This window comes from Melanaphis sacchari, unplaced genomic scaffold, assembly GCF_002803265.2.
Source record: "Melanaphis sacchari strain LSU unplaced genomic scaffold, SCAv2.0 Contig107_pilon_pilon, whole genome shotgun sequence".
Lineage (NCBI taxonomy): Eukaryota > Metazoa > Arthropoda > Insecta > Hemiptera > Aphididae > Melanaphis > Melanaphis sacchari.
The window spans coordinates 477219-492783 of NW_020270407.1; the positions used below are offsets into that span (position 1 = coordinate 477219).

At 30.5% G+C, this 15565-nt stretch overlaps 1 protein-coding gene across 2 annotated transcripts in view; it reads left to right on the top strand.

Moving 5' to 3' along the window:
* The window catches only part of LOC112603399 (puratrophin-1-like), a 163318-nt gene that overhangs the window by 23932 nt on the left and 123821 nt on the right, over positions 1-15565 (top strand). Inside the window, exons 1-2 of one of the 2 annotated variants that reach the window (XM_025351936.1) lie at positions 10364-10388; positions 14202-14420. In XM_025351936.1, the coding sequence (XP_025207721.1) occupies positions 10386-10388; positions 14202-14420 (222 nt within the window). In that variant the 5' untranslated portion in view covers positions 10364-10385. Of the gene's footprint in view, positions 1-10363; positions 10389-14201; positions 14421-15565 lie in introns of those variants that run through there. The other variant, XM_025351935.1, reaches the window with a different exon arrangement.

Sequence of the window (15565 nt, forward strand, 5' to 3'; positions counted from 1 at the left end):
CAGACCACCGAGAGCATCGCCACCGAAACGGATTCGCCGAGTCCCGCGACTCCCGCGACTGCCGCGACGACGGCTATGGCCGCGACGGGCGCAGCGGTCGGCCATTTCTACCGTCAGTTCTCGAAGAAGAACAAGAAGAACAACGGCGACAAAAAGAACAGCAGCGGCAACAACAACAACAACAACAACCATCAACACCACCACCACCACAACAACAACAACAACAACAACAGCAACAAAACGGCACTACCGGCAGACGCCGATGTGAAGGTTAGCGAGGTCAGAAGTTGTCGCCGCCGCCTCCTCCGAGACCGCGCGCGATACCGCGGTCGACGAACGCTCCTCTGACCGGCCGGCCGCGACACCCCATAACCCGCTCCGGCCGGCGCTCGAGGCCAGGCGGTGGACGCGCCGCCGTGCCGACCACTTCGTCACCGAACACGTCGTCACAGACACGTGTCCGTGTACCGAACCAGATCCGCGACCGGTGCCGGCGGCGCCGACGAACGCGCCGCCTCGCTGCACGCGCGGTTCGCCGACGGCCGTCTGCGGAAAAGCCCCGCGGCGGCCGGCTCGTCGTGCGCGCACGTGAATGTTGATGCTAGTAGCACGTTGTTACTTGTACATTATTTTATGGGTATTGGTGTTACGGTTTAGTATTTGCTGAGCCGAGCCTCACTCGGCGAGGTTGACGCTGTGATGCATGTGTGATGTGTACCCCCTATATATTGTGCGGTACAGGGTGTTCGTCGACGAGGTCGTGCAGCGGTCAGGTGATGCGTACATATTTTTACCGCTGTGCCGGGTCAATCGACTAAACCGTGATTTTTCGAATCCACCCGACAAACGTAATTTGGCGACGCGTCGTACCGTAATACGAACGTAGATAGTCTCGTTAAATCCCACGAGTATGGTGGTGTTTGCAGCCGTCTCGTGATTTGCTCGTAAGTCGAAATATTAAAAATAGAGGTACCCGAGATACAATCGTTCCCTTTGAATTCGATCACAGGGTCATCAAAGATTATGTCGATATTGAAAATAACACGATGAAATGGATTATTCTTGACGTTAAAATCGCTATATGTAATGATTTGTTTTAATGAGACTGAGACGTATAACTGTACGTGACGTTATTATAAGATCGATGATATTGTATAGTTATTAGGGTAGTTACGTATCTGATGGTTATAACTTATAACGATTCGAACAGAATACTTGGTCGATTACTAATGGATATCCGTTCGAAAACGCTACAACGATATATAGTATTGTATTTCGAATGTCCGTGTTATGTTATAGATGTACAAATATATTATAATGCTGATTATTATCTACTTTAACATAGCGTTATCGAGTCCACCAGTCTAAGTTTATACAATTAAGTACCTAATAATATATTCAACAGTCTTATAAACACATATAGATTGTACATATATATGTACACATATACACATATTGATAAATCGTAAATATGGCATGAGAGATAAAAGAAGCGATAAAAATTAACGTTAGTTTTAATATACAATTGTTGGTTGTTATTTTTGTTCAAACGCGTTGCAGCAAACACTGAAAGTAAAATCTACATTATATTTAACTATGTATTTGTTTTTCACTTAAATATTTGGTTGAATTAAATTTACTTTTTACTATTTATCTGCAGCAGAGTTGTATGACCAAAGTTGGTTTTGTAAATATAATTCAAACTATTCAGATTCTAAAGCACTTAGTCAGAAGTAATTAAATATAAATTAAATAAAAAATTAATTGTTACTGATGGTAAAATTTGTATTTTAAATGTATTGCAAAGTGTACTAGAATTAAGAATTTGTGTAATCATGCGTTGTATGAGAATAAAAACTATTTTCCGGTTTATATTAACTGGCCGCCATTGTTCACACCCTTATTTACCGTTTGAATATATATTATTATTTAGGATAATATTATATATTAGAATGTATATACACTGCGCGAGTAAACAAGTTGCTGATATGTAATATATGAGCGGTCGTCGCGAACCACCTGAGCGATATCTATTATCCCGTCTGGTAAAAATCTACAACACTATTTCTACTGATTTTGCCGGGAAAAATACGTTTCTGTCATTGTCTAATAATTAATAAACTAAAGTTTGTAGTACGCTTGTTTATAATAACATAACCTAATTTATTTGTATCTATATATATTTAGCTATATCTGCTATCATGCGCGTCTTGTTCTACATTCCACATACCTCGAGATATTAAATAAATTTATATAAAACGATTCATTTTATAGTGCTTATTAACGTTTTAAAATATTTTTACGATTTAGATTATAAGACTACTGTTTTGGAAAAATTGTTTTGCTGTTTATATCGTTATTACTTTTAAGATTTCTTTTTATGAAAGATATAATTCTCAGTATTTTGATTTATGAAAATAAAATTTGGACGAATAATTATTAGGTTTGAGGTTATATAGTTCTTAAAGTTTAGATGAGCTGTTGAGTAGTAGACAAACATTCTATGAAATATTGTAGTGTCACTTATCATATAACTTTAAATATATATTACACATAAAAATTTATCCAAACTTTATTTAAAAATACCCTGTTTTCGAATAAGGAATTATAATTGTAGGTTATTAAAACTATCTTAAAAATGGTAAAGTATATAATTTTGTTTCATTTATATTGTCTTATATATAATGACTTGTAAAATTATGTAAAAACAAATTTTCAAAAAAGTTAATAAATGTTTTTAAAATAATATGTGTTTTTCGATAAAATGAATGGTCTGCTATTTTTTGTTCGTTGAATGAAACGCATTAAAAACTGTAAATTTAAAACTAAAGATGAATAAAATCGTCATAGAACATACTTATAGTTTCCATCGTTTATTATACGTGATATTTTATGATTTTGAAAAGAAAGAATTTATGTTTTATTAGGTAAGTATTGAATAATCACATTCTATGTATTCGAAACAACATGACCTATTAAAACGATACATACAATATCTAAATATGACACGTGATACAAATTATGATTGTTACGCACAGTCCATATAGTTACATAGATTTATAATACCTATTAAATTTTGTAAGCTTGTTAAATTAACCAATTTAAAGTTAATAAAACAATATTATATAAATGGAATGATTATAAATACCCTTTAGTAGTTTAAGGGGAGAACTCTTGTAATTCATTAAAATAATTGTTGGATTTATAAAAAAACTACTAATACATAATGGTTACGGCTTAAAATTAACCTGGACGCTTTTATTAAAAACTACCTGTTGCTAAATGCTATTTGCCAAATTAATTGTTCTTAATAAAGTATATTATCGTGACTTTTATTTTTTTTAATGTTGTAAAATTACAGTGTTTATACCAGTGGTCGGCAACCGGCGGCCCGTTTGACGAAATTTAATTTCATATTATATAACTAGTAACTGCATATAATATAACAAAATTTCAAACATATTCAATAAAAATAATTATTTAAATGCACATTTTATTTAATCAGTCATGATAAAATATAACATGATGTGTGTAGTGTAGTGAATGCTATTTTTCGTTGATATATTGAAGTATATAAATGAACTCTTAATATAAAACTACAAGGTAAAAATCAATTTTTTTCTGATACGTGGTCTCATATTAAATCGTTTGACACCGAGTTAAAACTTTTACGGTCTCATATTGAACTTAATGAACTAACATATTTTCTAGCATGTATAAGTGTTTGTTTGAATCGTCGAAATTCTTGTTTTCGACAATTAAGTTTGTTGAAAGTATTTCGACACTTCAATATGAATTCAATAAATGCTTTCAACATTAAAAATGTTCATAATACTTGACATTACTCTCAAATACATTTAATATAGATATTAATGAAGTTCTTGTTAATCTTCAAATGGAAATGATAGATTTATGATACTCTTAAAAATGCATTTAAACTTTCACCTTCACTGTTTTTTTCTGAACTCCCTTCAGAATTTGCAAAAATAAAAATAATAGCTGCAAAATACTTAAGTATGTTTGAATAAACGTGCGTATATGAACAGGCCTTTTCTCACTAAATAAATAATAAAGGTATGACATTTTTATTTTTGAGCGGCCCTCGAAACTTTTTACATTTTGTGAATGTGGCCCAAGATTTCAAAAAGGTTGCCGACCACTGTTCTATATATTATTATATGTATATTATATAGTCTCTTAGAAAACACGATGATGTTATTAACCAACTATTCGAAAGAAAATTTTGGCCTCCTACGCGATCTAATATGATATGTTTTATTTAATATGTCAACAGTGCCACAATCGAATTTCAAGTGTGCTGTGGTTATACGTATTTAGTTTATCGTCAATGCAATAACTGTCCAGTTGCACTTCGAAAATGTAACAAGTCGACGCAATGTCAGGTTAGGAAATTAAAAAAAGAGGGACTAACAAAATATGCACCTATAAGTGATATAAATTAAATGCTTGTATTGATGAACAATAAACATATACAATATTGCATCTAGATATCGTTAAAAACTTAACATATTATATTTATGTACCGTATATTTTTATAAATGAGTTTACTTATAAACAATGAGAAATGTATTTATGTATTTTTGAGATGTAGAAGGGAATAGATCATCTTAACTGCCTTTAACATGACATATCAGGTCATTTTGTATGATGTGTCTATAATAGTATATATACACCAATACCTATTTATATTTTTTATTATATGTGTAATGAACATTAAAAATAAACAGTAAATTAACTATTAACTTTTATAGTAAAATAATATATAGTTTTTCCTGTATCAGTAGGAAATTAAAATCCTAAGACATAAATATCTAATGTCAACCCGTACTATTATTATTATTTGACGAAGGAACTTAACAGTCATATGGGTGGTCGAACTTGGAAGGGGTTCGGTAAAATCTGCGTTGAAGCGTCACCACCCGTTTTTACATCCCTTACGGCGGCGAATATCGTAGTCACTATATAGTCACATATTATAATATTATATCCGACAGATGGAGTAGGCGGCTATACCGTTTGACGTACGTCGACTAAAAATACCGATTATTATAGTAGGTATTACGTATTATATTTACCACGTGCGTCGAGCTCACCACACACCCACCGTCACCCCATCCTCGCCTCACTTCGCATGTTTCGGGAGCACCTCGGTTACGGGCCATTAAACGCTCGGTCGTCGTACCGCTACCACTGTCCACCCCTTTCCCTTGCAGTGGGTTTTTGGGGTCATGTGGTCCGACGGTTTTCGAAGAGCGAACCCGACCGCCGCGCCGTGCTAGTGGTTGTAATAAATTACACGCGGAGGAGAGGTTCTATTTCTGGTGTGCCGACGAGAGTTGACGATGATCGTCGTATAGGTATTATATTATGAATATATTATTTATATTACTATTAATATTATATTGTACGAGTTTAGCGTTTGTACGTGCGCGTAAGAATAACGTCGATCGTCGTGCGTACGATAATATTGTAATATTTCTATCGTACAGACTTACCGTGTGCACACAAACACTCGAACTCTATACACATATATGGCTATATATTTATATTATGTGCGTGTGTATAAGTTAGAGTATGACGTTTTACGGTTCGTTTTCCGAGCGCGTTCGTTCCAGATGACTGTTTAAAACACTTATAGTTTATTTTATGGTGCGCGTCCCATATTATATACATCTTTTTTCTTTACAATACTCGTGCTTAAATCGTATCGGTGTGTGTTTATATATTGTGCGTTTGTGAGAGGGGTCCACAAGAAGGGAGAAGGCGTTCCATTTCGCCGTCCTTCCGATATTTTTCCAAACCTAATTTTGTAAGACAGTATAAGTATAAAGTCGTGTACATAGTGTTCAGGAACGTATATTTTTCTTTCCCCGATTTATTTAACGGGCGTATACAAAGATATGTAGTTTTGTTTCATCCAGTCGAAAAGTCAAAAAACTGCTGAGAATGTATTATAATACATAATATTATATCATATTCACATCTGTTCAACTTTTCAGTCTTTATGTGTGAAAGAAACTTTATCTTTATCCATCTATTCAATTCAAATGGATTTCGATAAGAAGTCGGTATGTAAGAATTGTCAAAGTTTCGTAAGAATACAATATTATAGGGAGCATATGAGTTGTGTCTTGTAAAAAATGTGAACACGAATTGCGTCCCAAATAGTTCGAGACGCAATTCGTATCTTTTAATCAGGGATTTAAACAATTAATAATCATATGAATAATAAATAATAATTTTTTGAATGTATGATGAAACTATGATGTAACGAAAAAATAATTATACATTAAATCTAATTAAAAGTCAATATGAAAAATAATACAATATGGTCAATAAATAAGTAAACAAATAAAATATACACAACTCTATTAAAAATTTGTTCGCCGAATGTAATATATCTAAAATAGAATGTATGGTTGAATTACTTGAATCTTATCTAATAAAAAATCAATTTAGTTAATAATAGGTATAATATAAGTTTATTCATACATTAATTAAATATATGCTGTTCAAAAATTAAATTTATACTATTTTAATATCCAAGATTTGTACAAATTTCCATTTTATTATTTAATTTAATTTCTTTATCTGATTTCGTTACTTTGTTGATAGTTTTTACTTCAAGCCGAATTCAAGTTATTCGGAAAACTTGTTGTAGTAAAACTCTTAAAAACGAAAAAAAAAGTAATACCTGTCTATTATAGTGGTACATAATTTGTATAAACATCTTTCACGAGACGCAAAATCAGGTTAGGTTCCGATATTATAGTGTGTTCAACGTCCGTGACATAATTAAATTAATGTTCTATCTTATGTGGTTATTATTCATTATTGGTACCTAGTTTTCTAACGATCAGAAATTATGCTTCATAAATCATTTTTTTTTTTTTTTAAATAATAATTACGATTTAAAAAAAAGTTAAATTGATGAATCAAACTTAAAATAAATTTGAGCGTAGATAATACTACTGTATTATAGTGTGTATACATAATTACGTACGTTTTTTCCATCATAATTTACTGCCCATGGTAGTTTTTTAAGTAATTGATTATTATTTTTATAATGTGTTTAGATAGTAGTGAATTTCATAATAATAATTGGAAATGTGGTCGTTTATCAATTAAGATATAATATAATAATTTACTTTTTTTTTTTTTTATTAAATTATAATATTTATGGCAGTTGCAAATGAAGCGTAAAAAAAATGTAACGTATTAAAATCAAACTACGCGGTTTAATGTTAATGCATAATATATCAAGTAATTATCAGAGTATTATAAATATCGTTTGTGTACAACGCGTCTGTAAAACAGAGACGACGATGTCCCACGAACGTTTTAATTAATCGTTACTATTTTTTGCTTTCACCGAACTCATCTGAATGTGCAATCATCATAACCGTATCGATGATTGTACTATAATATTATAATTTATTATTTAAACTCAAACGCACGTGTCAAATATAAATTATAGTCTATAATACTGCAGCGGGTCCATATCGACTCATTCAACAACCAACGTGCATTATAATACGACGTCGGTCATACCTATATTATTTCAATACCTACACCCCATGACTCATTCCCGTGCAAACCTATTAGTATGCGCGTATAGCAGTATAATAATAATATTATTATAATATAATGAAAATGACGGTTTATGCCGATACGATCGCGTTCACATGTGATACGCGTGCTATGCGTGTTGTGCGCACTTGAGCGTTAATGAAAAATGAAAATTAACGATTTGGGTTTAGCGTCCGCTAAACGCGGCGATACATTATTATTTGATTCGTACGATGATATTGGTATTACACGCCTATAATATTGTGGCTTTACAATATTGTAGTGTCATCGGAGTTCGATGTATAACTGTTGTCATTAGCTGAACGCCGCCGCCGCCGCTGCCGAGAGAGGTCAATGACGATACGATATATGACGACGTGTAGGCTCGAAACCCAAGGACGGGCAAGTTAAAAGTTATGCTTGTTAGGCATTTTAAATGTCGATGAAATAATGATTTTAATAATATGTACTTATAACTCTGTTAAGTCTAAAATATTATTTACATATTATATTATTTTCATTATTAAAATCTTGATGAAAGAATTGTAAAATAAGTCTTAGATAAATTTTTACCTAAAATATTAATTAAATAATACTGATCAAAACAAATTACTTATATTAGAAATAATTAGTGTCATAAACAGGATAAAAAAAAAAAAAAAAACTATACAATAAAGCTTATGTCATATTTACAGATCTTATTTAAATTATTATAACCTTCTTATAAAAATTTAACACGAATATTCCAAAATCTTATAAAATAATTGCTAAATAATTTTTATGACCTACATTTTATATGCATAAATTATTTTTGTAAAAACAATTATTTAATTAAATATAATTTCTTTTTAATACTTAATCAACCTTATTTATTATATTTTACTGTATAAATAATAAATATTTTTTTTATATACAAGTAATTTGGTGACAAATATCTTTAAAATAATACAAGGAATATAACTTAACTAAATATTTATAAATATTGACTGATGGATAAAATAAATTAATAACCACATAAATTAGTTATGTGTTAATAAACAATTTTTTGTTGTTTTATTTTCTTTATAAATTATAAATTAATTAACCATCAAGTATAAAGATATGAAATGTAATTGCTAGAAAAGTAATTTTCTATTTTTAAAGATAATATCTAATATTGTAATGACATTTTTAAGTTGTATTTCAGTTTCAAAAATAGTTCTATTAAAATTATTAAATTATTATTTTTGATTGTTGTGTTAAAATCCTTTGATCCAGCTTTGAGAATATTGGCTATTAAACATAGTATGTATAGTAAAAATAAAAATAAAAATAAAACCCCGAAAATCTCAATTATATAACGTGTAGTCTATTATACTTTTATGTACGAAAATATAAACTAACTTTGTTTGTAATAAACTATCAAAGCAAAATAAACTTTTCCTAGTCACTGTTGCCTGACTAAAAATAGTTTTTTAAGCGTATATGTATTTAGGTACATATAAACTGTGGCTATTTATAAAAAATACATTAAATCAAGATTTATATTCTCGTTTAGTCAAAACTAAAATCTTATGAACAAAAAAAAAAAAAACGTATAATTTGATTATTTAATTTCAAATAAATATACAGTTAAAAATAAAGATTAATTATGTACAAATGATTTTTTTTTTATTATATTATAATGAGATCATATTTTAAATTGTATTTAGAATTTTGTAAATTTGACACTTTTTCACTTACAAGTGCATATTCGATTAGTTTCCTGATATGATTGTAGATTTTGTGTATGTTTTTGTTAATAACAAAATTTATGTATGAAATCATTTTGAATAATAATAATTTGATATATATTTTTTTTAATAGAATATTTTTTAATTAAATAATAATTAATAATATTCATAATAAGTAACATACTATACTAACTAATTTTGAGGATTAATAACTATAGAGTTAATTTATTAAAAATCTAATTAAAAATTAAAATAATATTTTAATGCATATTATGTGAGTATATTTTGTCATTTAAATTGAGCAAACATATACTTTGAGGTTTTTTAGGGCATGAAGTCCTTAGCCTTAGTAAGTTATTACAACATATTATACGTATACATAGTAATCATCTTCACCACAAATCAAGTAATATATTAGGAAATACGAGTAAACTAGGAGTTTTTAATTATTTTAAAATAGTTTAATACGCACTTTATTTTAAATATTTTCTATGAATATCGGAATTTTTTCTTAACAATTATATTTTGTAAATTTAAATTTTTTTATATTTTTTTCAGATAGGTACTGACTGGTTTGTGATACGCTAATCACCTTGCAGGCATATATTTAGTGCATGTATTTTATATAATTATATTTCTATATATGTTTGGTATATTATTATACTTGTGACGCGTAGGTATCTTTATATTTACCTTCGCATTGGAATAATATATCGTCGTCGATTCTTTTTTACTTTGCGTAGACACTAACGACACGGCCGTTGACGGCTGTAACGCAACAACCGGGCGCGAGTTAAGTACGTATATTATATTATATAGTACATGTAATATATAAAATGTGTACTTATACACGTCTATATAATATAAGTACGCTTACATAGCGCTCCCCCGCAGTCGTCGTCGGCTCTCGTTGGATTTGACGTATCACTCGTCTCCCACGCGCTCGCAGCTCGCACGACACCACCCGGCTCGGCCGATTTATGGGTTCGCGCAAACTGAATACAATTATTATTATCATTATCGTCGTCCGCGAACTGTGTGTGCCGCCTGTAAAAATATATTATAGGAAAAATAATAATAATAATGGTAAATAAATAAAACCTACCGGATACGGCGGCAACATGGGCGCAGTGGTATACAGTATACATTATTATATACCTACCATCGTGCCTATATAGTGTATTGTAGCTATTCGTGTGCGCACGTTTCGGTTTGGTTGCGGCAGTCGCAAAAAGTAAAAAGAAAATGAAACAGTCGCTAATATTTGAATAATTGATTGTGCCACCGCCGCCGCCTCTGTCGTCGTCTGAATAATAATGTTGTTGTATAATAATATGTAACGTGTGTGTGTGTACCTGTGTATGTGTGTGAGTATATATATATATATGCTCGTCGAGGTTAAGTAAATATAATTTATAATAATATACTGTATAGTGTATATATTATTATTAAACATAGTCGGCCGTAACATTGCTGTGCCAGTGAAGTTCTTGAATGATTCATTCACACGCGCGTCGCCGATGAGTCGCTGCACCGTAATATTTTGCGTTACCGGTTTTCGCATTTTTCCGCCTTGCAAGTATAATAGTAGGTACTTATACGTATCGTTTTCATTCTGTTCGTTATTTCGTTTACTTTCGTCGGATCGTACTCGCATGGATGTTCGTGATAATTATTGATTAAAAACGGGTACTTATTCAACTAAACGATTACATCCTAACCGATTATTAATTTTTAATTTATTATAGTTATACGTAGGTTATATTCATCAAGTTTAAAAATGTAGTCGACATTTATTTTTATATTTGTAGATACTGCGTAGAAGTGTTGTTGAGTGTTTCATTTTAAATACCTACCAAGTATTTTTTTTATCAAAAAAAAAGTGTATACCAATCATGAAATATTATCGTATCCGTCTTTGAAGTATTCTAATGTTTATAATGCTATATTATATTGTATCTTATATTTATTTTCTCGTTTTAAAACTGTAATTGTAGCATGCGTACATAATATTATATTTATCTGTGATTGGGTGGCGTACAGTATTGTTGTCATTTTCAGATTTCTCGTGGAATATTATGCGTATTTAGATAATTTATGTAGACTTTAGAGACATTTATTGTGTAAACAATTATAACTTCTAATTATACCGACAAAATCTATACACGGCTAAGCACCTTAAATGATTATTTTACATTATAAAATAATGTTATATCGTCTGTGTATTATAATAATGAGTGTCTTACGGTGCGGCCTCCTCACTGTTCTCATGTAGGATTACATTGTACTTAAGTAGGTAATATTTTTGACCAGTATCCAGTTATCCTCTTATAGCTCATCCCAGGTCATGTCATTCTGTATGGAGAACCTTGATATTTCGACAGATGGGTTTTAGTGTTCAAGCGGACAACCACAAAAATAACATCGTATGTACAATGCTATTAAAATCATATCAGACTAAAAAAAAAAAATGTTGAGTTATTACATCTCGCTGTCTTAGTCTTTGTCTCAGCCGAACCAAGATCCCAATAATGATTGTGTCTAGTAAAGTCTCCACTATAATATCTGCCCCTACGCGCGTATTGATAGAATAACACGTGGATTACACAGTATATAGCCGACAAGAAGCAATGATGACCTCCGGCCTGTTTATATACGGCAGTTCGTGACCATCGCGCGTGGTCCAAATCTCGGGAGAGCTAGGTATAGGTCCAAATTCATCCGGGTCGATTAAAGGTTATAATACACACGACAAGCGCGTTTTATAGGCCAATCGATACTATTGTGTCAACCCACCAACCAGTGATCTTTGGCTGAGATATTTAGCGCAATATTATTAAACAAATAGCCCCATAAAACAATGTATAACAATGGAATATTACAAGAACTTCGCCAGCTTTATAGTTCATCTGATATTCCTCAAGTTAATTTTTTTTTTATTACGCCTGATGTGAATACTTGATATTGACCATCCGTGAGAACGGAACTGTTGAACGGGATAAACGTGATACTAAGTTACATTTTTTCATATTTTATTACAATCACTTTTTTGTTTTACTACCATTTATATACAAATTTGACACACTTTTAGTTGAGCTTTTAAGATATTTTGCATTTAAATCTTGCAGTTACTGCAAATTATTATAACAATGAAATACTTAGGTACAATTTCTTTCTCAAGGATGAGGTGTGTATCAAAGGTAGTTTAAGGAGTCGCCTGCAGTATAGATATTTTGTTTTCTTTGTTTGTTTCATGCACGATATGGTGAAATTACGCTCATGCACTTAACAAAAAGCGAGACTGTCAGGTTGAACACTTGAACTTATAATTTATTATTATACATTTTATAAAAGAGAGAATGGATCAATAAATAGATTATCACGAAATGTTTTTAAAATTTTAAAAACGTCTTATTAATGTTACAAAAAAGCAAGCTCAGCTAGAACTATGTTTTCGAATGCGATTATTTTGGTTATCTAGATTTTCGACCTTTTAAAAATAATATACGCTTTAGCTTACGTTGAAATTATTTTGATGATATTAGTTTATTGGTACCTAAGTTTGTAACTATGTCTATTAGGCAATTATTTTTTGCAATAATTATTACGTATTCTGGAATAAGTATAATTTATAATTTTTTTATCGTTTAGTAATATTAATACTTACATCCTTTGTTTAATAGTTCAAAATTTAAACACTGAAATTGTATGATATAATTACAGTCTGAGAAGTGTTTGGTTATCGTTCTTATATTATCACGATTCACATCTTTAATAGGTACTGGTGACTCTTGAAATATTTATGACGTTAAACATAAATTTATGCAAGTTATTATTGACACGTACTGCATTAAATTGAAATTTTTTAAGGAGGGGCGTTTAATCGACGTCACTAATGATTAAAGATAATTTTATGTTGATATTTAAAGTGTTGGATATTTTTATTTAATTGGACATGTGTTGTAAAAGAAGAAATTCTACAAAAATTAGTTTTTGTTAATTAATCATTAAATCTCATTGTTTCTAAATAATTTGTTGCAATACGCAAGCATTTTGCACAAAGATGTATCTCTTGATTATATAGCTGTATAGCTATTTTCTTATCTTCGACTTCCTGTGGATGTTATTCTATGAATAATACATTTCATATAAAGTTATAAAGTACACGTATATAATATATATATATTTAAGTACTATTGTTAAACAGTCCCCATACTAACATTACCCGAGTGCGTATCGTCTTTGTACAAGGAATATTACCCCAAGACCACACACGCGGTAAAAAACGGAGAAATAGAAGAATAATAAGAAAAAGATGGGTGAGAAAATAATAGTGCTGTCCATTTATTTGTCGGAACCAAGGGCGTCTGAGTAAGGGAAATCGAGAGACTGGTTATGTAAATACACCCTGTGTTTATTTTTTATTCCCGTTTATTATTATTGTTATTAGTGTAATTCGAACAACTCGATTACGCTTTTGAAACCAGAGAGGTAATATTTTCTACAGTTTAATTGGATAATAATATAATAGTGATCAGAAGACATAAATAAGTGGTAAAAAATGAGTGAATATATAGTCTTGTCTTACATAATAAATGCGTTAACTGTTTAGTCATGTGTGCAGCAGTTTTGTGTCCCAAATATACAACCAAAAAATTATGTTCTTTTTAGAATAATTTATAATATTATTCAATAATTATTTAATATAGCTCACAAGCTAGTTCCCCACGTCTGATAAAATGTGTCTTATAAATACATTTTGTATTTTTTAACATTTAATTATCTATATTTTTTTAAATGTATTGTAATGCTCAATTATTATTTGAAAAAAGTGTACCTACATTTAAAATTTAATGAAAATATTTTATTACGTTTACATTTTTTGTTTTTTTATTCTAGGATCCTCAACAAAAAGTATTTACTGTTCAACAACTTGTCGACGAGTTTATTGGACCATACTATGTGAATTATAGCGAAACACGTGCAGTTCTTGTGAGGCAAGCAAAACAACTGTTGACAAACGTATACCAAGATGATGTCGCTAACTTTCATGGATGTTTTTGTGTGCCAGTCAGCGAAATTCTCAAAAAAGTTGTAGAAACGTTCAGAAAATATCAGGTATTTATGATGAGTTGCGTCTTATAAGATAACCATTTAGAAATAATCAATAGTATTATTAATATAAAACTGAATGCGATTAGTAAAAGTCAATAATTGATTCATGTCCTTGAGATAATATTGAAGTTGTTATTATTTTTCAAACAAATCGTAGTCGTGAAATCACGTTAAATGCGATTATATAAGCAATATAAGTAGTTTAAGTTGTAGCTTAAACTTGTTTTTGAATTCACAATGACTATTCGTGTCATTATTGATAAATATCTTCTGCCAGTTGAAGATTTATGATGTTTGTGCACGCATTGCACTTTTAGTGGGTGCATCATTTATTATTATTATTTCGTGTACTAAGAGCAATAGAGGGGTTTGTTTGATGTGCATTGATGAAGATTCTGCATTGGGCTTGTATAAAGGGTTAGTTATACGATGAAAAACTTACTGTTGTGTGAGTGGATAACAATGTTTTTATTCGATTAATGGAAAACATGACTCATACGGAGTATACCGCAGAATTCAGTATTCAGACCCTATGTCAATGAAATGTGTTTCCAATTTCCCACGTTTGCGTGTTTATGTACTGCTAACTGCTAAGGGTGTAAAATATAAATGGCTATATATATAACATATAATAGGGTTCGATAAAAGGCTGTGACAAGACATAATTTGTGGTCATACCTAATAATTTAATTAAAATAGTTGCGGTCATGATTATTTACTGTTTTTTGTCATCATTTTAATGGTAACGCCTCTTCATTGCTTTTCTATGATAATAATACAATGTATTACATTTAAAATGTCACTATAAATCACTTTTATGTACATAAAACGTGTTTATTATCGACTAAATTGTACAAAAAGGTACCGTTCTAGATTACATCGAACCGCATTTACGCATTTAATATAATGTATTTCTGTATACTTTTTTCTTTTTCTTTTTTCATGTTATTCATACAGTAATTGTGTTTGTATATAATATTTATACCCAATAATACAAAACTTGCTTATTGTTAAAACGAAAGATTATTTTATGTAGAAGACTTGAAATCCATTTAGATCAATCAAAACAAATTTAACGTATTTGGCTAAATTTTGAATATCTAAAAAGACCAAATAATATTATGCGATATTTACTTCGTTATAATCAA